The following is a 27,165-nucleotide window of genomic DNA, read 5'->3' on the forward strand; positions in this document are numbered from 1 at the left end:
GCCCATCTGCATTTGTTTAATCTACAGTGCAATGATGATTTACCTTACAGAATTACAATTTAACCACAATAAAATAAAACTAAATATAGTTGATAATATTCCAGTCAACAATATCGACCTGACAGTGGAAAAGGATGTCGCGACCTTAGGTCACACTAGCCATCTCTAGGGTACTGCAAGTCTGCAGTAACTCTCTTGCCTGTCTCCAGTCGTCACTAGCTTCTATAGACACAAAGTCATAAACCCAGCACATTCATACAATATATCTTCTTAAAATGTAATTTTAAACCTAACCCTAAATCTAACCACACTGCTAACCTTATTCCTAACCCAAACCTTAAATTAAGTTGATTTTTTTTGCAAATTTGGGCTTTGCGGCTGTGGAATCTGACTTTGTGGCTATCAAAGCTAGTGGAAAGCTCATTGCTTTCCGGGTTCCTTGAAAAGTCCCTACCTCATTGAAGTTTGAATGTAAAATTGTTAAAGGTAAGGGTTAAGGTTATGGTTTTTGATTCATGGTATGGACGTCCCAAGGACCCCAGATAGCGCTGACTCTAGGGGAAACCCCTGTCTTCTCCCCTCTCAGGACCCGTCCGCTCGCTAGACCCATAATTCCCCGCGCCAAGACAAGATGGAAGAAAGCAGGGGCCCCAAGACAACAATGTTTTGGCTATAAAACCTAAAAAGAACGAGAAAGGGAAGAAAATACGAACGTTTAATGCAAATAGCGGTCATGTGTAGGTAAATATACATTTCCATTTATTTTGGAGTATTTGTTGAAATGTGTCGAGTTATGTGGAAATGTGAAACGCATATCGTTTCAACCAGCGAGAGATGCACTCAAAGCCGAGCATCATTGTTTCTCTGTTGCATGGATCATAGTAATGCGGGGTTTCAGTTGGAGCGGCTAGCTCGTTAGCTTTAGCTAGCTGGTAAGCACTAATTTGGCTCATAGCATCCGTAGTTACTATTTTCAGAATGCGGTGCAATTTAACTTTAGATCCCAAACAGTACATCATGTATTACTAAATGCAGCGGTAATTGCTAGGTATAATTAGCTACAGTTATAACTAGCTAGTTACTGTAGTTTGATAAATATACTCGAACGCCAGAGATGACCAGAATGTTTTCTCGAGCCTGGTCCCAACCAATCGTCTTTCATAAATGGGTTAATAAAATGTGCTCCACCGTGAGCTAATGTCACTATTTGAGTTTTTATTAAGGTCGTGCGACCTGTAAAGCCATTGAATCCCAGGGTAATGTACTGTAATGTTTTGTCAGTTTGAGATTAACGTTACTTGGACTTAGCTAGCACAACTAGCTAACGTTACCCATTATTATTGAGCCGTCGCCAACCAGGTTAAATTTTCACAATGTATGAGTCGATTTGTTGTCCTGTGTTATTGTGTCTTAATAGTATTGCATTTGTGACAGAAGTGTGTTTTGTATCAGCAAAGCTGGCGAGGACATCTAGGTAGGTAGCTAACGTAATTCGTTTCATTGTAGCCAGCTAGCTAACTAGCTATGCATCACAAAAGCCCATCCGCTTTCCATATAATTCGATGTCGCGTAGCCAAATGGTAGGCTAGACTAAACAATACATTTGCGCCTGAGCCGTTCAGGATCCAGCTGGAATAGTCAGCCAAAGAGCCGTTTTAACGTTATACTACATTATGTTACTAAATTCAAGGTGAAATATGGTTTGTTTTAGACTAGTGGACCGTGTAATTTGACGTGTTTATCACAGGCAGTGACTAAAGCCTGTGGTTCTTCTTATAAATTGTCAAGGGCAGCAAATTCAAGGTGTTCACATCCCGGGTAATACATTTTAATAAATTGTCAACCAGACATTGTAATTTGAAAGGGAAAAGATAAACGTGCACATTTTACATTGCAGCAACGATTTTTGTTTGGCTGCATGTGATATACAAAATGTCGCACGTAACACGTGATTTGGATAATGTTTCAGAAGTAGCTAGCCTACATTTGATTGGTGATGGCTGGCTACACTATTCTTCACGGGCCTAATATTATGGTGATGTCTAATTGGTATTAGGCGAGCACAAGGTCATTTGAGAGGGTTAGAGGCTTCTGCTAGAGCATCGAGGAAAACAACTTCCATGTCGATCATTATTTTTTATAGAGCCCTGAGTTGATTAGTAAGCAATAATGCACGAGGGGGTGTGGTATTTTCGCCATATACCACAAACCTCCTAGATGCCTAATTGCTGTTTATAAACTGGTTACCAACGTAATTAGAGCAGTAAAAATTAATGTTTTGTTATACCCGTGGTATAGTGCCTGATATTTATTTTATTTTTTATTTCACCTTTATTTAAGCAGGTAGGCAAGTTGAGAACAAGTTCTCATTTACAATTGCGACCTGGCCAATATAAAGCAAAGCAGTTTGACACATACAACAACACAGAGTTACACATGGAGTAAAACAAACCTACAGTCAATTATATAGTAGAAAAATAAGTCTATATACAAAGTGAGCAAATGAGGTGAGATAAGAGAGGTAAAGGCAAAAAAGGCCATGTTGGCAAAGTAAATACAATATAGCAAGTAAAACACTGGAATAGTAGATTTGCAGTGGAAGAAAGTGCAAAGTAGAAATAGAAATAATGGGGTGCAAAGGGGCAGAATAAGTAAATAAATAAATACAGTAGGGGAAGAGGTAGTTGTTTGGGCTAAATTATAGATGGGCTATGTACAGGTGCAGTAATCTGCGAACCACCCGATTTATAATCCCTTTTATACCATTGTTATAATTGTTAATTTGCCTGTAGAAATGTGTTCAACATCCACTCAAGTAGTTAGCAAGTTTACAAGATAGCTATAGTAGTTGCCTGGGTAACCAAACAGACTCGCTAGTTTAACTAACCAAACCATCAGCTTGCTATTATGAAAATCGAATTCAGCAATGCCAATAATGTTTTTAATTCAACATTTGCTATCAAAAGCAGGTCAAACACAGAACAAGTAAGCATGAACTATAGCCTTTGAATTCTACTTTGAGGATATACCATAATGCATGCTCTACAAAAGCCCTTCCAATCAGAAATAGGCTTAGGAGGTGTACCTCATAGTGTTTGTAAATAGCCACAGGATGGGTTTTCAATAACATCAATACTGTGAAGTTTTTCAATAACTTATAATATTTGTTGCTACTTTAAGTAAATACCTGCAGGCAACTTGTGCATGCGTTAGATGAAGCAGATTGCGTTCTTATTTCACCTGTCACATTATTTTACATTTTGAATTACTTAGTTACTTACTTAGTTCCCAAGCACAGTTGAGCCAGTCACGTGTTTGTTTGTAATTATGAACTGGGTGGTTCGAGCCCTGAATGCTGCTCTTATTACGTTGGTAACCAGTTTATAATAGCAATAAGGCACCTTAGGGGTTTGTGGTATATGGCCGATATACCATGGCTAAGGGCTGTATCTAGGCACTCCGCGTTCGGTCTAATGCTGATTGATTAAAACCGCATTCCAGCCGATGTCTATTTCACAACTTACTACCGGCTTAATCAATGATGTTAAAATGCCTATTTACTGTGTTCCATCTGACTGCACAATCCACTGTCTCATCAGCCCAGCCAGATATTTTATAAACTTAATCTCCACTATAAAAAGCATCTAGACATTATCTCGCATTTCTTTTAGACTAACATTTAGTTTTCAACAGCTAAGATTTTTATAAACCTTGCTGTCTGTGTCTGACATTTGCAACATTGTTTCAATATTCAAATTTGATCTCCAGCTGTCCCATAGTAATGAACGTGTCGGGACGAGACAGGCAGGCAGCGTTTCTCAGACAGTCGAAACCATGAATCAGCTGGCATAATTTTTATGTATATATATATATATATATATATCTCTATATCTCTCTCTATATATATACAAAGAAATGTAAATTGGAAAAAGATAAAGTGCAGCTAGTTTGCAGTCATTCCAGCTTCAGTTTGAAGTTTATTGTGTTAGCTGTGTTGTTGGCTAGCTCCTCTGAACACCGGTTTTCTGACGAGGGAACACATTCTCTATGCCAGGCATAATCGCGCCTCATTAGACTGTATCTTGTGGAAGGATGAACTAGTATGAATAAATTCATCAAAATAACGTTTTTGTGCAAATATGTCAATCATTATTTGAATTATGTTAACCTGTCGTATAAAAGTGATAATACCATTGATGCCGACGTTTGGAGGATAAATTGGCACGGTTTGCCAGCCCTCGGCTTCGTCTCGGGCCTAACAACACCCGTGCCAATATATCCTCCAAACACCGGCTTCTCGGGCATTATCACTTAAATGGCACAACAGGAGAAAGCGGGAGCAGATGAGTCCAGCTGTGTATTGACAGGGGTCAAGATTTATATTGAAGCTAGTGTTTTATTGCTTCAATAGGGTGATCAGGGACGTGCAACTATCGTTTTCCATCACAGAAAATACATTAGTGCAACACATTCGACATAAAATGGCTTCCATTTTCATCAATGACAACAGAAGTGTAACACTATTTGGCTGGCAGCCACACAAGTAAATGAGCTTACAATGAATAAATAAAACTATGCATGGTCATCATATTTCTAATGTTTACGCCTGTTATAGAAATAATGTTCGCAGGTACATTTCCTAATGTTTTTGCTAAAAGTTAATCTTGCGTTTTACCAGAGATAAATTAGGCTGGCTACACTCAAAGTACTGGAGAAAAGAAGCTATTCATCAGTTGGAGCGCTGTCTGCTGATAGAATGGGCACTCATGAACTCTCATCCGAGTATAGAAGTGCAGCTGGAGCACAGAAATGGTTTAATGCCGAGCAGAAATTACAATAAGAAGCATTTTAGATCTGTGTTTACAAAACGCAGCAAGATATTTCTTGTGCGTTGAATCTTTTTTTCCTGCGTGAAAAACACAAAATTATGCGTAAACACGACCCTTCGTTTTTTGCTATCTAAAAGTGGCTGAATTAATAAGGTGACGGGGAATCATATTGTGTTAGCTTTCTGACGTGTTTGAGAAGGTAAGCCCTTTTGGATTAGTTATTTGTACAGCTGCCATTGCTATCTTGATTTCCTTGTATTTTTCTCCTCTCTGTTCACAGCCGGTCTGCTCCTCCCCCCTCTTCTTAGAGCAGGCAGGCCAGTTGCCCTAGCGACTCCAGACTCCACACATCTTGTAGACATGCTGCTGGAGCGCCAGTGCTGCAATTCGTCAAAACTTTGTTAATTTGCACAAATACCTAGATATGTAGACCTTTATGAGCTTGATTACCTGTCTTTGCATATTGTTTGCGCTCGTTAACATATTTAACTAGCAGCCTCCATGCAGCTTCGATATATATATATATATATATATATATATATATATATATATATATATATATATATATATATATATATATATATATATGACATAGACGCCCAATGGGCTTTTTCGCGTTTTTTTTGGTGCCCACTTGTGTACTAAACCGCTTATACCAGAAATCCCAGTGTGAGAGAAGGACGGTATGACGATATGAAAATCTGGATACTGCCCAACCCCAATCAGACTGCAACATAGGGACCGGAGAAATTCTAGTTCATCACTCACCACTTTAGGCTATCAAATGCTAAAAAAAAAACACGTCTTTGCTGAAACATCAATACTAGCTAGCTAAGTTTTTCCTCGATGGATCTGCATTTACAATGTAGTGTGGTTGTTGGTTTATTTTTCTGTAACTTTATAGCAAGTATGGTCTGCATGTGTAGGTGCATATTGCGTCAGGATTGCGAGGTGTCCCGATACCTTTTACAACTGTCCCATTATCTGGTTTTAATGTCCATTTCAGAATGCCCTTCTAACCAATCAGAAATGAGTATTCTACAATGCTGTGGTATAAACATTTGTAACATTTGCATGGACCATGGATAAACAAGTAGTCGTTGAGAGTCGACTCCAAACGACTCGATTCCTCGACTCCTTACCCGTCGTAGTTGCTGTCGGCTACTTCCGAGAACAAACTTTTTAGCGTCTTTCACAGCAAATAAGGAGCTGGGGAGGGGCATAGATAAGCAAGTCAACAACCAGGCAGACAGTCCTAACCATGCCTCGGTATTCAAAAGCTGTATCTTGCAATACTGTATCTGTCAATTTCTTGGCATGAAATGTCTCAAGTTCACTAAAGTAGGGGCTATCAATGAGTAGGCTACGGTACTCTAGACGCAACAGACCAAAGACTGAACACACACTCACATCTTTCATAGCCAAGATAAAGAGCAGGCAAGGGAGAGACAGTCAGTCGGAACCGTGCGCATAGGCTGTATCTTTGTAATCTGTATCTCGCAATGTCTTATCTTGCAATGCCATGTAAATTCACCAAGAGTATATTAAAGTATAGATTATGCTATTAATGAGTATGGCTAAGCTATTCTACCATGTTCAAGTGGAATTGAAGTTCATCATCGCCAAATGCGTCAATTTAATTCGGCCAAAATGGGCAAAAAGTGCTGTGCCTATATATGTTATTTAATGAATTCCTGGCTGTTGATGTCCTAGGCAATAGATCGCAAAGCAGGGCATCCCCGATTCCCCGCTGTGCGCTTTCCAAAAAGTTTAGCAAGTTCACTTTCTCATCCATTAATGCGGCTCGTGCAAATACTGTTCAGCAGCTCAAATCAGCAGGATGGGAGGCATTTTTATTAGGGGTGGCATATACCATGAATTGCTAAAATAATGGTTATCACAGTTCCTTAATTTAAATATTATGGGGACATGTATACGTTTGGCAGTCAACCATGAGTTATCAGTGTAGCCTATTATTATTGTTGTTCTTTCGACCAATCGATTGGTCAAAATTCTTAGCGGTGTACAGTGCCTTTGTAAAGCATTCAGACCCCTTCACTTTTTACACATTTTGTTACGTTACAGCCTTATGCTAAAATGGATAAAATACAATGTTTTCCTCATCAATCTACACACAATACCCCATAGTGACAAAGCGAAAACATGTTATCAGCAAATGTATTACAAATAAAAAAACATACCTTATTTACACAAGTATTCAGCCCCTTTGCCATGAGACTCAAAATTTAGCTCAGGTGCATCCTGTTTCCATTGATCATCCTTGATGTTTCTACAACTTCATTGGAGTCCACCTGTGGTAAATTCAATTGATTGGACATGATTTGGAAAGGCGCACACTTGTCTGTATAAGGTCCCACAGTTGACCGTGCTTGTCAGAGCAAAAACCAAGCCATAAGGTAGAAGGAATTGTCTGTGGAGCTCCGAGACAGGATCGTGTCGAGGTACAGATCTGGGGAAGGGTACCAAATGTCTGCAGCATTGACGATCCCCAAGAACACAGTGGCCTCCATCAGTCTTAAATGGGAGACGTTTGGAACCAACAAGACTCTTCCTAGAGCTGGTCACCCAACCAAACTGAGCAATTGGGGGAGAAGGGCCTTGGTCAGGGAGGTGACCAAGAACCCAATGGTCACTCTGACAACGCTCCAGAGTTCCTCTGTGGAGATGGGAGAACCTTCCAAAAGGACAGCCATCTCTAGAACACTCCACCAATCAGGCCTTTATGGTAGTAGACAGGAAAGGGAAAGGCGGATACCTAGTCATTTGCACAACTAAATGCTTTCAACTGAAATGTGTCTTCTGCATTTAACCCAACCCCTCTGAATCAGAGAGGTTTGGGGTGCTGCCTTAATCGACATCCACGTCTTCGGCGCCCGGGGAACAGTGGGTTAACTGCCTTGCTCGGGCAGAACGACAGATATTTACCTTGTCAGCTCAGGGATTCGATCCAGCAACCTTTTGGTTACTGGCCCAAGGCTCTAATGGAAGCCACTCCTCAGTAAAAGGCACATGACAGCCTGCTTGGAGTTTGCAAAAAGGCACCTAAAGGACTTTCAGACCATGAGAAACAAGATTCTCTGGTCTGATGAAACCAAGATGAAACTCTTTTAAATTAATGCTAAGCATCACGTCTGGAGGAAACCAGGCAGCACTTATCACCTGGCCAATACCATCCCTACGGTGAAGGATGGTGGTGACAGTATCATGCTGTGGGGATGTTTTTCAGCGACAGGGACTGGGAGACTAATCACGTTAAAGATGAACAGAGCAAAGTACAGAGATCTTTGATTTAAAAACCTGCTCCAGAGCGCTCAGGACCTCCGACTGGGGGCGAAGGTTCACCTTCCAACAGGACAACGACCTTAAGCACACAGCCAAGACAACGCAGGAGTGGCTTCAGGATAAGTCTCTGAATGTCCTTGAGTGGCCCAGCCAGAGCCCGGACTTGGGCTTGTGTGTAGATTGATGAGGGGAAAAACAATTTTAGAGTAAGGCTGTAACAAAATGTAGAGAAAGTCAAGGGGTCTGAATACTTTCCGAATGCAGTGTATACGAAGCATACGAATGACATGACTTATTATAATAATTGTAATAACAATGAGTTAAAGAAAAAGGAGGGTGTAGGAGCGAGAGCTGCGTGCATATTATCAACCTGTTGACTTGAATGGCGTCAGCCCAAGTCGCATACTCCCTTTAAAGAACTTCGCTTGAAAAAACTCACAATAGCACGGTTTATGTCTCTTGAGACTCCAGAGCCAGTATACACTTCCTCAAAATAGTCCGAATTAATCTACGATATCTCAAGAAATCTGTCATTACTTTTGATGTTTTTGCAGAGGAGATCTTAGTCGCCCAATTTTTACATCTATGATGCAGTATTTCTCAAGTGGAAACATTTGCATGAAAATGAGTATCGTTGAATGACAAACACTTAATTGAAGACTGCCTACTGTTGACCAATGACCAACGAAGGGCCGTAGACTTTAGCTCCCGAACTTGGGCTTGCCTCGTGAAAAACGTTTGTGCACAAAATCCTTGACGAAGACAAATGTTGTCATAATATATGCAGACAACTTAAAGAATCCATCCAAAACCACTAATTCCTATAATTTACAGTGTTACAATAATATGTGAGAACAATATTCTTTGTGAAATGTTTCATTTTGTTAAGGTTGGAAGCAACATGAACATTTATTGTGGAAATCTGTTGCAGCTCAAGTTGACTACAAAACCCGCAATGCTCTCTCTATTGGCTGGCTGGCTAGCTAGCTAGCTAGCAAATGTAGCGGCTCACAGTAATAGCAATGTCAGTATCACCATGTGGAGTGGCTAGTTAGCTGTAAAATCACCTAAACAAACTGCACTATTAATTTAGCAGTCTACAATCTCACCATGTTCAACATGCAGATCGATGTGCCTCAGAGTGGAGTCTTACATTCGCAACGACACCATGCAATGCACCCTGGACTGAAAAGGCAGACAAATAGGAGAAATGCATTAGGGCCTCTGTTAAATTACACATTTCTTGAGGTAGGAATATATATATATTTTTAAAAGAGAACCTCCTGCGTTATGACATCTGACAGTATTGATATCTGATATCTATGATGTTTTTGCAATCTATAAATCAAATTACTATTAACTTCCAGTGTAGTGAGAGCGGCGTTATCGCAATGCTACGTTATACCTGCCGATTTTCTGCCAGCTTGAACGGTAATAGCTCAGATACACGTGAAATGACCCGGGCAATCGATAGTTTCACTCAGATTCACAAAAACAATATAACTTTCAAAATGGGTGAATCTTTTTTCTAAGTCTCCATATCGATCTACACTCCTATTTAATATGAAGGTCTGACTGCAGGGGATGTCCACTGTTCGGGTAGTCTAGTGCCTATCTGAAAATTGGTTTCTAAACATTAAAACAGAGAGTTGGGATTGTATTTCGCATGGTCCCACCGGTAAGCGGTGCTTATAGCTGAGAACCCTTGGGATAAGGCAGAATGCCTTGTTAAATGCGTTGTGTTTTCGAGAGCAAAATCTTCAGCGCCATTTATTAGGCAGATATTCCATTCAGACTGCCACAGCTGCTGGCCTTGGTCCATTGTTGGGGGCATGCTGCCTGCAGTCAAGAGGTTAAGCTTTGCTTTAGCTTAAGTTGTTTCTTTAATCTTTGTTGACCCGGTGAGATAGACTTAGTACGGTTAGTAATGGCCTTGATTTTGCTGTGAACCTTATGTGACATTGATATAACGCATGTCGCTCCCCTAGTGCTTTGCATGATAGCACTGGACTAGGCAATTTAGTCCCTGCTTTAACAGTATAGTTATTTTGCCCTCTTTAATCATGGCAATTTGATTTAGCCATAGCCGCCTGGCATTTGGAAATGTGAGCTATCCTACATTATATTGCATCAAGTAAACAAGAGGCAGGATGTTTAAAAGGTCTTCAAAGGAGCCACAGAAGTTTTGCTTGATAACCATAACCCAGCCACTATATCATAGCCTCACTCCATAGAAGTAGAATTACTCATGCATCCTGTTCCAGATAGGCAAAGCCCAATAAATCCAATCAAGTAATTAATGGATGACTGGGGAAATGGAGAACACGCAGACTCCACCTGGGACCAGTCTAGCCCTGAGGTCAGGGTTACACGATTGCTTTACAAGATTGCAGGCTTGCAGCCTATATCTTCCTCGGAATAACTGTCCGGCTTTGTTTTTTTCTCTCATGCAAAAAGCCACCGGAGAAAACAACTTTTCGTATATATTCTCTCAACTCAAGATATAGAAAAATCTGTCAATGTCCCCTCAAGCAAGGCAGTTAAAGGGAAATTTCACCAGCACCACCCCAACATCAACATGTGCTAATAGTATATTTCTATTTTTTTGTAGTCAAAAAGATAGAGGAAGAGAAGTGTTTCCAATGATGTCAACAAATTAGTAGGCAATGCCTACTCATAGTTGGTTGAAGTCAATGACGTCATTGGAAACATCTTCCTCTTTTTTTCCCCCCCAGAAAACATAGAAACATGCCAATTTCACAGGTGGTGCTGGAGATGATGAATATGAAGTTGAACAATTGTGAAATGTCCCTTTAACCCTAATTAATCCTTTAAGTTGCTCTGTATAAGTGCGTTTGCTAAATAACACTTGTAAAACTGATAATGTGGTTTTATACTTAGCCTCTTCTCCCTTCTCTTCCAGGACATCCCCACCTGGCCCCATTTAGTGTTTCCCCTTTCTACACGTACTGACCAACCATGAGTATTATCCAAGACAAGCTAGGCAACGAGTTTCTGCGAGGCAATGGGGGCATGGACCCAAACTTTGCCCCCGGCATGCTCATGTTCAGCCACCTGCCACCCGTCACCAGCTTCACCCGCCTGGCCTCGCAGTCGGTCATGGAGATGCCCCAGGAGATGATCCTGAAGAAGGAGCGCGACTCGCCACCCAACGCCCACGGCTTCCTCCACGGCATGGGCATCAAGCAAGAGCGGATGAGCGAGCTGGACTACCGCATGCCCCTTTATAGCGGAGGTGGCGGGGGAGGAGGAGGGCTGGGTGGCAGCTGTGGCGGAGGGGGCGCGGGGAAGGGCAATGAGATGCTGGAGATGCAGTTTGGTGGAGGCCACCACCACAACCATCAGAACATGCTGCTGCACGACCTCAGCCTCGGCAATGTCCGAATGGGAGAGCCGGTGAGGAACCATGTTTATTTGTAGCGTTGTAGTTTTAGTGGCTGAAAAGGGGCCTCGCTCAATAGATAGTTTCTGTAGAGTTATCATGTATGCTTTCATATTTTTGTCTTTGGTACTCCCTCTGTGAAGATCAAAATTAGTTATCAGTATAGCGCCTATCGCTCCTTTGAGAATATTCACACTGTGTGCATGAGATATCACATCATAAGCACGTATCTGTCTACATGGCCAACCACCACCTCTGCTTTGTCCTCAGATGTCTGGAAGACCAGAGAAAGGGCCGAAAGAGACGTCGGGAAGAAGACGGAAGAGCAACAGTGATGGGGAGGGGAAAGCCAGAAGAAAACGTGGAGAACCCAAGGTAGAACACATCTCTAGCATTTACATTAATATGCATTTTTAGAATCAAAGATACCAAAAAGTCGCACAGCAGATCAGTTTTGCTGTGGTCAGGTCATGTTAACAGCAGTTTGTCCCCTCAAACAACATGTTTACACTTCGCCGAAAAATTGCATTCGGGTTATTCTGACCTTTAATTCTGTCCCGCGCCCCGCACAGGCCATGATGTTGGACGGCGAGGGGACCGGCCTGTCTCCCAACTCCAAACCGCACATCTGTGAGCACTGCAACGCTGCCTTCCGCAGCTCCTACCACCTCCGCAGACATGTGCTCATTCACACAGGTGAGAGGCTTTCGGTGCTTTCTGCATGGGAATTATTTTGAGGTGGCTGGAGTGCGCACTTTTTTTATTTTTTTTAGGTAATTCTATTGGTTCTAAAGTGAAATCCTCACCCACCCAAGGCACAGGGTGAGCTAAAACGAATGCACCCAATATCACTGACGTGAGTAGCGTGGATGACATTTGTTTGATGCTACAAATGTCCTGTAAATGTTGAGGTAATGTAAATGACACAAACATTTCTTGCAGGTTTGACTCATTGTCGCCGCGGTGAGGAATTCTGTTTTATTATTTTTCTTTCAAGCGAATGTTCCGCCAAATTACAAATGTCTATGTGTATATATACATTTCTTTACCTTGAAAGTAGTCTATGGACAAGGAGAGAATGCAATCCACGTTGGTTTCGGTAAACAAGACACTGCTCCCCCAAAGTGTTTTATTGCAGATTCTGTCCAAAGATTGCTTTCAAGGTAAGGGAACAAATATAAATGTGTTATTTGGCTGAACTATCCCCTTTAGGATTTCACTCTTTAACTTACACTAGCATGTTTGCTTCTTCTGCAGTGTTTATCCAAAAAGTCGAATTTAATGAACTGAGACTTGAATAAAGCCAACTTCTGCTTTCCCCCACTGATAGTCAATTAATGTGGAGAGTGGGTGATTGTATTTTTGATCGCACAGGTGAGAGGCCTTTCCGGTGCAGTCAGTGTAACATGAGCTTTATCCAGAAGTACCTGCTGCAGCGGCACGAAAAGATCCACAGTGGTGAGTCTTGACCTATGACAGCCAGCACTGTGGTCAATTCCATTTCAATTTAGTCAATTCAGGAAGTAAATGGAAATTCAAAGAGACATTTGAATTTGAAATTCAGTTCACTTCCTGAGTTGAAATTAACCCAACCCTCATGCCTGAATGCCATTTATTTTGTATGTATGTACTGTACCAGCTAAAAGTTTGGACACCTACTCATTCAAGGGTTTTTCTTTATTTTTATATTTCTTACATTGTAGAATAATAGTGAAGACATCACAACTATGACATAGCACATATGGCATCATGTACTAACCAAAAAAGTGTTAAACAAATCAAAATATATTTGAGATTCTTCAAAGTAACCATGCTTTGCCTTGATGACAGCTTTGCACACTCTTGGCATTCTCTCAGCTTCATGAGGAATGCTTTTCCAACAGTCTTGAAGGAGTTACCACATATGCTGAGCACTTGTTGGCTTCTTTTGCTTCACTCTGTGGTCCAACTCATTCCAAAACATCTCAATTGGGTTGAGGTCAGGTGATTGTGGAGGTCAGGTCATCTGATGCAGCACTTTATCACTCTCCTTGGTCAAATAGCCCTTACACAGCCTGGAGGTGTGTTTTGCGTCATTGTCCTGTTGATAAACAAATGATAGTCCCACTAGGCACAAACCAGATTGGATGGCATATTGCTGCAGAATGCTGTGGTAGCCATGCTGGTTAAGTGTGCCTTTAATTCTAAATAAATCACTGACCGTGTCACCGGCAAAGCACCATCACACCACCTCCATGCTTCATGGTGGGAACCACACATGTGAAAATCATCCATTCACCTACTCTGCGTCTCACAAAGACATGGCTGTTGGAACCAAAAATCTCTAATTTGGAGTCATTATACCGACAGATTTCCACTGTTCTAATGTCCATTGCCCATGTTTCTTGGCCCAAGCAAGTCTCTTCTTCTTATTGGTGTCCTTTAGTAGTGGTTTCTTTGCAGCAATTCGACCATGAAGGCCTGATTCACACAGTCTCTTCTGAACATTTGATGTTGAGATGTGTCTGTTACTTGAACTCTGTGAAGCATTTATTTGGGCTGCAATCTGAGTCTGGTAACTAATTAACTTATCCTCTGCAGCAGAGTTAACTCTGGGTCTTTCTTTCCTGTGGCGGTCCTCGTGAGAGCCAGTTTTATCATAGTGCTTGATGGTTTTTGCGACTGCACCTGTAGAAACTTTCAAAATTTCTGATGTTTTCTGGATTATCTGACCTTTATATCTGAAATTAATGGACTGTTGTTTCTCTTTGCTTATTTGAGCTGTTCTTGCCATAGTATGGACTTAGTCTTTTACCAAATAGGGATATCTTCTGTATACCACCCCTACCTTGTCACAACACAACTGATTGGCTCAAACGTGTTAAGAAGGAAAGAAATTCCACAAATGTACTTTTAACAAGGCATACCTGTTAATTGAAATGCATTCCAGGTGACAACCTCATGAAGCTGGTTGAGTGTGCAAAGCTATAATCAAGGCAAAGAAGAAGAAGAATCTCAAAATATAAAATATGTTTTGTTTAGCACCTTTTTGGTTACTATACATTATTTCATAGTTTTGATGTCTTCACTATTATTCTACAATGTAGAAAATGGTACAAATTTAAGAAAAACCCTTGAATGTGTAGGTGTGTCCAAACTTGACTGGTTGTGTGTGTGTGTGTGTGTGTGTGTGTGTGTGTGTGTGTGTGTGTCTGTCTACACACACACACACACACACACACACACACACACACACACACACACACACAAGCAGTGCATTTGTAAAGTATTCAGACCCCTTAACATTTTCCTTATTTTGTTATGTTTCAGCCTTATTCTAAAAAGGATTAATGGATCAATCTACCCACAATTATCCCATAATGACAAATATTTAGCAAATGTATTAAAAATAAACTGAAATCACATTTACAAAAGTATTCAGACCCTTTACTCACTACTTTGGCAGTGATTACATCCTCTAGTCTTCTTGGGTATGACGCTACGGGCTTGGCACACTTGTATTTGGAGAGTTTCTCCCATTCTTGTCTGCAGATCCTCTCAAGCTCTGTCAACTTGGATGTGGAATGTCGCAGCACAGCTATTTTCAGGTCTCTTCAGAGATGTTGGATCAGGTTCAAGTCCAGACTCTGGCTGTGCCTCTCAAGGACATTGAGACTTGTCCCGAAGCCGCTCTTGCGTTGTCTTGGCTGTGTGCTTACGGCCGTTGTCCTGTTGGAAGCTGAACCTTCGCCCCAGTCTGAGGTCCTGGAGCAGGTTATCATCAAGGATCTCTCTGTACTTTGCTCCTTTCATCTTTCCCTTAACCTCTTGGGGCTAGGTGGGACGCTAGCGTGCCACCCGTGGTGCACTCCATCAACAGCAGGTGCATTTCAAGAGCGGCAAATTTGAATCCAAATAAATGTCAAAATTCAAATTTTTCAAAAATACAACTATTTTACACCATTTGAAAGATAAACATCTCCTTAATCTAACCACGTTTTACGATTTCAAAAAGGTTTTACGGCGAAAGCATAAATTTAGAGTATGTTAGGACAGTACATTTACAAGAGTTGTGTGTAATGTTTTGTCAAGTCAAAGACAGGGTCACCAAAACCATAAAACCAGCTAAAATGATGCACTAACCTTTTACAATCTCCATCAGATGACACTCCTAGGACATTATGTTAGACAATGCATGCATTTTTTGTTCTATCAAGTTCATATTTATATCCAAAAACAGCGTTTTACTATGGCATTGATGTTGAGGAAATCGTTTCCCTCCAATAACCGGCAGTCAAGTCAGCGTCACAAATTAAATAATTAAAATTAGAAAACATTGGTAAAATATTATATTGTCATTTAAAGAATTATAGATTTACATCTCTTGAATGCAATCAACTTGCCAGATTTAAAAATAACCTTACTGGGAAATCACACTTTGCAATAATCTGAGCACTGCGCCCAGAAAAATACGCGTTGCGATACAGACTAGACGTCATGTTGGGGAGATCTAAAATCGAAAATACTATGTAAATAATCCATTACCTTTGATTCTCTTCATCAGATGTCACTTCCAGGTATCACAGGTCCATAACGAATGTAGTTTTGTTCAAAAAAGCTCATAATTTATGTCCAAAAATCTCCGTCTTGTTAGCACATGATGTAAGCCAGCCGGACTTCTCGTCATGAACGAGGGGAAAAAATATATTTCCGTTCGTTCAAACATGTCAAACGTTGTATAGCATAAATCATTAGGGCCTTTTTTAACCAGAACATGAATAATATTCAAGGTGGACGAATGCATACTCTTTTATAACGTATTGGAACGAGGGTACCCAACATGAACTCGCGCCCAGGTGTCTAATGGGACATCATCGTTCCATGGCTCTTGTTCGGTCAGATCTCCCTCCAGAAGACTCAAAACACTTTGTAAAGGCTGGTGACATCTAGTGGAAGCAATAGGAAGTGCCAAAATATTCCTAAGCCCCTGTGTTTTTCAATGGGATAGGTTTAAAGTCAATACAACACATCAGGTATCCACTTCCTGTCAGAAAATGTCTCAGGGTTTTGCCTGCCAAATGAGTTCTGTTATACTCACAGACACCATTCAAACAGTTTTAGAAACTTTAGAGTGTTTTCTATCCATATATAATAAGTATATGCATATTCTAGTTACTGGGTAGGATTAGTAACCAGATTAAATCGGGTACATTTTTTTTATCCAGACGTGCAAATGCTGCCCCCTAGCCCTAACAGGTTAATCCTGGCTAGTCTCCAAGTCCCTGCCCCTGTAAAACATCCCCACAGCATGATGCTGCCACCATCATGCTTCACCTTAGGGATGGTGCCTGGTTTCCTCCAGATGTGACACTTGGCATTCAGGCCAAAGAGTTACATCTTGGTTTCATCAGACCAGAGAATCTTGTTTCTCATGTTCTGAGTCCTTTGGGTGCCTTTTGGCAAACTCCAAGCGAGCTGTGCTTTTTACCGAGGAGTGGCTTCTGTCTGGCCACTACCATAAAGGCATGGTTGTTGGAGTGCTGCAGAGTTGGTAGTCCTTCTGGAAGGTTCTTTAATGTCCACAGAGGAACTCTGGAGCTCTGTCAGAGTGACCGTCAGATTCCTGATCACCTCCCTGACCAAGGCCCTTTACTCCCGATTGCTCAGTTTGGTTGGGCGGCCAGCTCTAGGAAGAGTCATGTTGGTTTCAAACTTCTTCCATTTAAGAATGATGGAGGCCACTCTGTTCTTGGAGACCTTCAGTGCTGCAGAAATGTTTTGTTACCCTTCCCCAGATCTGTGCCTCGACACAATCCTGTCTCGGAGCTCTACGGACAATTCCTTCGACCTCATGGCTTGCTTTTTGCTCTGACATGCACTGTCAACTGTGGGACCGTTATATAGACAGTTGTGCTTTTCCAAATCATGTCCAATTGAATTTACCACAGGTGGACTCCAAGGACACCACATCACCATAGTACCCTCCAAGCTCTTCATTAAGCTTAAGTCCCTGGGTCTGTACCCCGCCAATTAGGTCCTGGACTTTCTGACGGGCTGCCTCCAGGTGGTGAAGGTAGGAAATAACATCTCCACTTCGCTGATTCTCAACACTGGGGCCCCACAAGGGTGTGTGCTCAGGCCCCTCCTGTTCTCCCTGTTCACCCCTTACTGCGTGGCCATCTCAATCATCAAGTTTGCAGACAACACAACAGTTGTGGGCTTGATTACCAACAACGACGAGAAAGCCTACAGGGAGGAGGTGAGGGCACTCAGAGTGTGGTGTCAGGAAAACAACCTCTCACTTAACGTCAACAAAACAAAGGAGATGATCGTGGACTTCAGGAAACAGTAATGGTTCACCGAAATGGTCCACCCACACAGACAGTGTGGTGAAGGCGCAACAGCGCCTCTTCAACCTCAGGAGGCTCTAGAAATGTTGCTTGGCACCTAAAACCTCAAACTTTTACAGATGCACAATTGAGAGCATCCTATCGGGTTGTATCACCGCCTGGTACGGCAACTGCACCACCATCAACCGCAAGGCTCTCCAGAGGGTGGTGAGGTCTGCACAATGCATCACCGAGGGCAAACTACCTGCCCTCCAGGACACCTACAGCACCTAATGTCACAGGAAGGCCAAAAAGATCATCAAGGACAACAACCACCCGAGCCACTGCCTGTTCACCCCGCTACCATCCAGAAGGCGAAGTCAGCACAGGTGCATCAAAGCTGGGACCGGGAGACTGAAACAGGCCATCAGACTGTTAAACAGCCATCACTAACACAGAGAGGCTGCTGCCTACATAGACTCAATCATTGGCCACTTTTAATAAATGGATCACTATTTACTTTAAATAATGCCACTTTAATAATGTTTACATATCTTACATTACTCATCTATTATGTTTATACTGTATTTTATACTATCTATTGCATCTTGCCTATGCCGCTCGGCCATCGCTCATCCATATATTTATATGTACATATTCTTATTCCATCCCTTTACAGTTGTGTGTGTGTATGTATATTTAAGGTAGTTGTTGTGGAATTGTTAGTTCCGACAGTGCAGTACTAACAAGTAATCTATCTATCAGCACAAGCATTTCGCTACACTCGCATTAACATCTGCTAATCAAGTTGTAGGAGCATCTCAAGGATGATCAAAGGAAACAGGATGCACCTGAGCTCAATTTTGATTCTCATAGCAAAGAATCTGAATACTTGTGTAAATAAGGTATTTCGTTTTTACATTTTTAAAATAAATTTGCCAAAAAATATAAACCTGTTTTTGCTTTGTCAGTATGGGGTATTGTGTGTAGATTGAGGAAAAATGCATTTCATCCATTTTAGAATAAGGCTGTAACGTTACAAAATGTGGAAAGTCATGGGGTCTGAATAGTTTCTGTGTGTATGCACGTGCTCAAAAGTTTGGACTCTTACTCATTCAAGGGTTTTCTTTTATTTTTGCTATTTTCTACATTGTAGAATACTAGTGAAGACATCAAAACAATGAAATAATATACATGGAATCATGTAGTAACCAAAGAAGTGTTAAAAAAAATCTAAATATATTTGAGATTCTTCAAAGTAGCCACCCTTTGCCTTGATGACAGCTTTGCACACGCTTGGCATTCTCTCAACCAGCTTCATGAGTTAGTCACCTTGAATGCATTTCAATTAATATGTGTGCCTTGTTAATTTGTGGTATTTCTTTCTTTCCTTAATGCGTTTGAGCCAGTCAGTTGTTTTGTGACAAGGTAGGGGTGGTATACAGAAGATAGCCTTATTTGGTAAAATACCAAGTCCATATTATGGCAAGAACAGCTCAAATAAGCAAAGAGAAACAACAATTTGGTTCTGTGTCAATGTTGTCCCATTCTTTCCTTAGGAGAGAAGCCCTTCAGCTGTGACCAGTGTAACATGTGCTTCATCCAGAAGTACCACATGGAGCGACACAAGAGGACCCACAGCGGAGAGAAGCCATACAGATGTGACACCTGCCAACAGGTCAGTCACAAGGGTAACTAGGTTTTACCCTCGAAGCAGAACAGATTTTTGATTGGCAACCGACCTGTGTTCAAATTAGAGTATTTCAATTACTTTCAAACACATTTCGAGGTAAGTATTTTAAAAAATGTAGTTGAATATTGGAATGTATTTGGAAATACTTGGAAAGTATTGGTGTGTATTTATTTAAGTATTTTCAAGTACAAATATGTAGCCCTTAACACTTACAACGGGTATACGGGTTGAAAATGGCAGATTTGGCTACTGATAAGCTCCTAAAATGGAACGCAGTAGCTGTACAGTAAACTGTACATGAAGTCAGAGCTCAGGGTCTCCGCCTTTTCAGCTATGTATGGGATTCAACTGACAGCCTTTCTAAACTTGAGCACTGCTCGCAACAAGAATATGCCCCCAACCCTCCCGCTAATTGGGCTCCTTTTGCAAATGTTTTGTCTGAGTGAGGGCAATGCTGTAAATCAAGGTGTTCTGAGACGTTGAGAATTATTAAAAGAATGCCGCTTTGATGTCAGGAAAGCAAACCACACATCCGTCCAAATGTGCACTTCACATTTCCATATTTATAAAACTTGTCATTTGTATATCAACGTTTATGATCGCTTTGTTTGATGTACAACGTACATGGCGTCATACCCTGGGTTCTTCTGAACAGAATGAACCTATGTTGGTCATATTGTAAAGAGAACGATCATTGGAACAAGCACCCAAATCCACTCATGACTCTATTCTATTTCCAACAGAAATACGATGTTTCTCTGAAGTTCTTTGTGAAAGTCTAACACTGTAAGATCATATTTTATAACTTAGCTAGTAGCGATGGGCATTTCACATTTTTTGTGTTCGAGTACTCAAGTGACTAAAAAAGGTCTATTTTTAGAAAAGGGCCCACACTGGGGAAATGGTCTAATTATCTATATGCCAACAGTGCGCAACAATGCCTAATTTATTACCATTACAGATAAAGAATCCTAATTGCTAAATTGCCTCACACTCTGAGTGTACAAAGCATTAGGAACACCTGCTCTTTCCATGACGGACTGACCAGGCGAAAACTATGATCCCTTATTGATGTAATGAATTAAATCCACTTCAATCAGTGTAGATGAAAGGGAGGAGACGTTAAATAAGGATTTTTAATCCTTGAGACAATTGAGACATGGATTGTGTATGCGTGCCATTCAGAGGGTGAATGGGCAAGACAAAATATTTAATTGCCTGTGAACGGGGTATGGTAGTAGGTGCCAAGCGCACCGGTTTGAGAGTTTTAACAACCACAACACTCCTGGGTTTTTCACGCTCAACAGTTTCCTGTGTGTATCAAGAATGGTCCACCACCCAAAGGACATCCAGCCAACTTGACAAAACTGTGGGAGGCTTTGGAGTCAACATGGGCCAGCATCCCTGTGGAACGCTTTCGACACCTTGTAGTCATGCCCCAATGAATTGAGGTTAAAAGGGGGTGCAACTTAACATTGAGATGTTTTGTTCAGTCAATTAAAAAAATGTCCCATTTAAGATTCACTTATTGAAACCGTAATATCAACTGGTTATATTATGCAACACGATCTTCAAAAAGGTAGCCTATGGCTGTGCAGTGGCATAGTCTTGTTTTGTTAATTTAGTAGACAATACCCTCTTATTTCCCGAGCCCATATTGCAGTCAAGACACATCTATTTTATAGTAAAAAGAAAAAAACATGATGTAATATAACAGAATAAAATAGAACGGAATTGTGCGAAGTGATGCGCATCTTTTTATGTATTTTTACAATATAGGCCATTTCGACTTTGTGGCTGTGGTAACTAGTGACAATTTCAATTATTCCAAAATGCAGCTCATTGTTGGAACACATATTTCCTTACTTCAGTCAACCAGTCCATTTTGTGTGTGGCTACTTGGAGACACCAGTTAGACCTCTCACTCAAACCCTTGTCCTTTTGTTTGTTTGATGCGCCTAAGTCTCATGAATATTCTTACTATGTTACTGAATGTATCCAGTGTTATTTCAGATTTCTTTCATTGACAAATGCTGCAAAAAGTACAGTAAATGTAAAATGCACATAAAATCAAGTGTTATGTTTGGATTCAGTCTTGAAGTCAGGTCAGGTGAACTGTTGTGGATTTCCAAAGTGTTCCCTTTCATTTGCTACCATGATTATACACATGCTTCTCATATTTCTTCTGTTAACATTTCTATTTGCATATTTCTTCTGTTAAAAACATTTCGAATTTGGCCCTATCCATATAGGCCAATTCCCGTAAGTGTAAATGTTTAAGTACTTCATGCACTTGAACCAAGGTCTGCTTGGTCCTAGGTGTATTTGATATAATGTATTTGGAAGTAAGTATTTGAAAATATTTTTGTCTATTTATAGGAATTTATTTGAAAATACTATATAATAAGTAAAATACAAGTAGCTGATTTGGCCACATTATTTGAAAATACTAAAATACATAGAAAATGTGTATTTTTAAGTAACATACTTGAATACGCATTTATTTGAACCCAGGTCCGATTGACAATAGTTCTTGATGTTAGACTGATGTTTGCAGTTTATCTCAATCTAGCATGTTTGCTCAAAATATCATGGGTGTTCCACACTGTTGGAAGCTTGCTACGTGCTCTGTCATCAGACGTTTCAAACCATAACGCTTGGTCAAGAACACTTTGGGTGCATCTAACAGTGGGCCGATGCATTTTGCTGTCGGTGTGCCATTTGCTCAATCCAGTGACTAGAAAGTTTTCAAATACTCTGCATCTCCTCCCCCCGTTCCCCTGTAGTTTTTCTCAAGGACGGACCGGTTACTGAAGCACAAGCGGACCTGCGGAGAAGCCATAAAGAAGGGCCCGGACCCCAGCATGTTGGAGCTTGCCCACGGGGACATGGGCCAGGGCAACTACTCACTCACTCAGGGAAACGCTACCGCCACCTCTGCATGCAAGAGGGGCAAGTCCAAAAACGCAGGCGAGGGCAGTGATCGTAAGCGTAAGAAGGCTGCTGCCACCACTGCGTCGTCCGGGGGCCTGCAGGACTACGGCATGGAGTGTTCCGACCCCAGCCTGCAGGGCCGCACACCCAAGCTGGTGTTCAAGAAGGCTAAGAAGGGCCTCGTCCCCATGGAGGACGGGGGGCAGAAGCTGCTGTCTCAGAAGCAGGGCTCCATGGAGCTGGCGGGGGGCTCGGGGCTAGATGCCATGGTCCTCCAGGGCTCCTCCAGCGGAGGCGCAAAACGAGGCCCATCAGCCACAAGCAACAACTACGATGACGCCATGCAGTTTGTGAAGAAGCGGCGCTACCTCCAACACGTGGCCAACAACGACTACGCGGCGCCCTCCCTCCACATGGGCCAGCCCCATGCCAGCAGCGTGATCCAAGGCTCGCTGGGACACCACAACGAGCCCACCCTCACCATGCTGGACACCTCGCCCCTGGACCTCAAGCACCACGACAAGTCGGTCATCCCGGACGAAGTGCTCCAGAGCCTGCTGGACCACTACAGCCACAAGTCGGATGGCACGCACCACCACCACCACGACGTGACCTTTGACCTCTCAGACCACAGCGGCCCGCACCACGTGACCCTGCAGCCGGCGGCCCCTGTCACCCCAGAGCTGGACGACGACTCGCCCAACGGCGGCGACAAACAGGTGGTCATGAGTGAGTACTCCAAGTTTCTTCTGCAGGCCCTGGAGCGCACCAGCCACAGCGGGCCCTTCCCCACGCTGGGACCCAGCGGGCCCTTCCCTTTGCTCTCCAGCCCTACGGGACCCCTCTTCTCCGATAAGCATGTCTACACTACGTCTCCGCTGGAGTGCGGCTACCCGCCCACTGACTCCTCGCCACTGCCCATCACCTCCATCTCTTCTTCTTCCTCCTCTTTGTCTTCCTCTAAGTCCCACTACAGCATGGTGGTGGGCTCCCCCTCCCAGCCGGCCTTTCACCTCAGCGGCCTAGAGGCGGCTGGCCACCAGCAGCTCATCCCCTCTCAGGAGCTCACCGAGCAGCTGGAGAAGCAGCACCACTCCCCCGCGTTCCAGCTGACGCCCCAGGAGCTGACGGCCGCCGGTGGAGCCCCCAAGGAGCAGGGGGCCAAGGGCAACGGAAGAAACGGCAGCTACTCCGACCTGGACACGCCCAAGGAAATGGACCTGCGGGCCACCTACCAGATCGAGAACTTCGCCCAGGCCTTCGGTTCCCAATTTAAGTCGGGCCGTCGCACCCCGCTGGGCTACAGCACTGGGGCCGAGGTCGACCACCGAATACGAACTCCCGTGTCAGAATTCTCAGGGTATACCAGTTTGTTAGCTGACGTCAGTGAGCCAGTAAGTACAGGATCGAAAACCCCAACAAGCCAAAGTTTCAGGTAAGGGTTAAAACGAGGTGAACCTAGTTGCGGGTCTTGTGTTCTTCTTTGTGTCCCTATACCCCTCTACATTTTGTTCTTGTAGCGAGGTCAATTTTTTTTTAAAACACTGCCATTAAATGTTGATAACGAGAACTCTACCAGGGGAAGGTCTTCAAGGCCTCAAATGCAATTTTTTATATTCCTTTTTAAAAAATCTGTATTTAGTCTTTATTTTGTTAGTGTAGTTGGTATGATATGAACGTAAACGTAGATTTTAATGTAATTTAAAATGAAAAATTAGGGGTTAGCTAAGCTTGATGATTTTTCTTTGAACTCTTGTTTTACCAATCATCATACAGTTGTAAAGTAATAATGAATGATGTTAATAATTTCAATAATAATACGTTTGTGGCAGGGAAAGGCCCAGAATTCAAATGGCAAAAAAAGTTATATATTGTCTGTTACTAGAATCGTATTACTCAGGTATTAAGGCAAAATTGTGTAATAAGGAGAACTTTGTATTATGAGATGCAATTAGCACACTTTTTTAAGTGTACTTTGAGACTACAAAGCTTTGTTACTATTTATCCCTCGAGGAGGGGGGAACAAAAAGACAAACAAATTCAGCGGATCTTCCTGTTCAGTTTTCTTCGCCATTGAACAACCCTTTCCTCTACGTGTAGCTGTGTAGAGATTACGGTACTTCTGTGTCAATGTGAAAATGACCGTTCCCATTTCCCCCCGTAAAGGGCCACATGTAAAACACACGCTAACACGGATATTTATACACTCAAGAACTCATAGTGCACACAGTCCAGGCTCAACGGAAAGAGGTTTCAATCCGCAATCCTTTTTTGTTTATATACAGTGTCAAGTGATGTTTGTCTAGCCATGCACCTTTTGGATGGCCCCTTCAGTGGCCCGTGACAAGGAAATGTGCTGGCCCCGTTGGCGACGTTTCAACAACTGTTGTCGCTCATTTTTACTGGGTTCCACTCCACTCCTGGCCGTTAACTTTTTTTTTTTGTCAGTGGAAATCAAACAAGCACTTTGAAAAACAAAATTGTCATTGAGACCTGAAAACAACCCAACTCAATTAAGGATGCGCAAAACCAAGTGATTCTTTTTTTTTTATTAGAGAGAACTGTGAACGGGGGTGGGTGGGATAGGGTGGTTTGTTGTTCTGTAGGGAGGGTTAGACTGGGGTTGAATAGATGTATTTTTGTTTGTGTTTTTTTGACGGTTTGGTCAAGGGGAAGGGTTGTACAAATGATTTGCCATTACTGTATGTAACCCAATGTTCTGAGAAGACCTCTGTATTGATACCGAACAAAAATATAAACAACATGCAACAATTTCAAAGATTTGACTGAGTTACAGTTCATATAAGGAAATAAGTCAATTGAAATGTATTCATTAGGCCCTAATCTATGGATTTAACATGACTGGGCAGGGGTACAGTTATGGGTGGACATAGGCCCACCTTCTGGGGAGCCAGGCCCAGCCAATCAGAATGAGTTTTTCCCAACAGAAGGGCTTTTTTATTTTGGGTTCCCGAGTGGCGCAGTGGTCTAAGACACTGCATCTCAGTGCAAGAGGTGTCACTGCAGTACCTGGTGATTGGGAGTCCCATAGGGCGGCGCACAATTGACCCAGCGTCATCCGGGGTAGGCCATCATTGTAAATAAGAATTTGTTCTTAACTGACTTGCCTAGGTAAAGGTTAAATAAATCAAATATATATATTACATTACATACCAAAATACTGCTCAGCACAAATTAAAGAATTAAGCTTTTTGTGCGTATGGAAAATTTCAGGGATTTTTTATTTCAGGTCATGAAACATGGGACCAACACGTTACATGTTGCTTTTTATATTTTTGTTCGGTGTAAGTTGTTTCGAGAGGGGGCAGATAATATGCTGCAACACTTCTTTTTTTTTTGTTGTATTCCCACTGATGTACTAAGACTCTACTGGATGCAAAAATCAAACTATTTTCCCTTTATTTATTTGTAACCTAGCAAGAGTTTATTTTTGCAGGACGATTTTGAAGTGCAAGTATTCACTGTACATCAATCTGTCTGTACCCTATGAAATCGGGCCTGATACATAAAAATTACCTCACTTGTACAGGCTCAACGTTATGTGTATGTATATATATATCCCCCCCAAAAAGGCAGTCCTTCAAACTTTGCAAGAATAAACAATGGCCTTCTTTGTCTTCCACAGCTCAAGCCATTCTCTCCCGGCAGTCAGGGTTGGTATTTAGATCATTTCCTGTGTGCCCCCCACAGCTGATAGACTTTTAAAGCTGCTCAGATCACAGGGAACAAAAGAATGACTGACCGGCCACTTCACTCCAAAACACATACTATGCTTTTAAAGAAAAGAGGGAGAGCGAGAGGCAGATGAGGAAATAAAAAATAGGATTGACCTAAATATACAGTGGGGTCCAAAATTGACAACCTTGATAAAGATTAATAAAAGTGACTGTAAAATACTGAGTTATATTGTATTCTCAAACAAATTAGGAAAATATATTAGATTATGTTTCAGTGCCATTATCCTCTGACGGTGAGGTATTGAAAACAGGGGTATCAATAATTTTGACCCCCGCCTTCGTTCTCTGAGCAATTGTATTAGTATAAAATAATGTATTTTCCCCAGCATGCAATATAGCTCAGTATTGGAATTATTTTATACAGCATTTTTGTCAAGTGTGTCTTTCAGAGATCAATGTACCTCATATCACTGAAGCGTCAGAAAACAGGGACACGTTTCATGTACGTAGTGGAAATACTTGTAGTATAGGTTAAACATTTGTATAATCATGTAACAATGCCTGTGTTTACAATTATAGAAGAGCAATTGACTCGTTGAATTGCAAAATGTATTTGTTTTGTTAAAGCCTTCACGCCAAGCAGTGTTGCATTCTAGATGCCTCATAGAAACTTTAATTTCTCTCATGTTATATCCCTTATTTTTGTTACTCGCCATAAATGTTTTGATATGATCTCTAGAAGGATATTGTTTACAAAAATGTACAAAAACACTAAAAATGTATGTTAATTTTTTGTTTTTGTTTCTACCGATATGCATGATATGTTTTTGTATGGCTTTTTTCTGATCGTCACAACACCAAATTTTGTAGCAGATGCCTCCCTATCCCTGTCTTATTTGTTCAAGACCCTTGTGATATGATTTCCAGGGCTGTACCTGTTATTGAATTTATAAACTGATTAGAGAAGCCAATAAAAACATTTTTGGTAATAAAAAAA

The 27,165-nt window shown here is 41.7% G+C and overlaps 1 protein-coding gene across 3 annotated transcripts; it reads left to right on the top strand.

Annotated features, from left to right (window-relative positions):
- The first annotated feature begins 607 nt into the window (after positions 1-607).
- znf281b (zinc finger protein 281b) lies at positions 608-27,165 on the top strand. Of its 3 annotated transcripts, none has more exons than XM_014158660.2 (7): positions 608-741; positions 11,056-11,549; positions 11,806-11,910; positions 12,108-12,231; positions 12,901-12,993; positions 19,403-19,521; positions 22,323-27,165. In XM_014158660.2, exons 2-7 carry the CDS (start codon positions 11,112-11,114, stop codon positions 23,907-23,909), a joined length of 2,466 nt encoding a protein of 821 aa, XP_014014135.1. In that variant the 5' UTR covers positions 608-741; positions 11,056-11,111; the 3' UTR covers positions 23,910-27,165. The 3 variants fall into 3 exon arrangements, with proteins under 3 accessions (XP_014014135.1, XP_014014137.1, XP_014014136.1); XM_014158662.2 differs by having other exon boundaries at positions 12,910-12,993; XM_014158661.2 differs by having other exon boundaries at positions 608-737.

This window comes from Salmo salar, chromosome ssa19 (genome assembly GCF_905237065.1).
Source record: "Salmo salar chromosome ssa19, Ssal_v3.1, whole genome shotgun sequence".
Lineage (NCBI taxonomy): Eukaryota > Metazoa > Chordata > Actinopteri > Salmoniformes > Salmonidae > Salmo > Salmo salar.

Coding starts and splice junctions, on each gene's coding strand:
- znf281b (XM_014158660.2), top strand. CDS start 11,112: ATGAGTATTATCCAAGACAAGCTAGGCAACGAGTTTCTGCGAGGCAAT. Junction 11,911..12,107: donor GAAAACGTGGAGAACCCAAG/GTAGAACACATC, acceptor CGCCCCGCACAG/GCCATGATGTTGGACGGCGA. Junction 19,522..22,322: donor GATGTGACACCTGCCAACAG/GTCAGTCACAAG, acceptor GTTCCCCTGTAG/TTTTTCTCAAGGACGGACCG.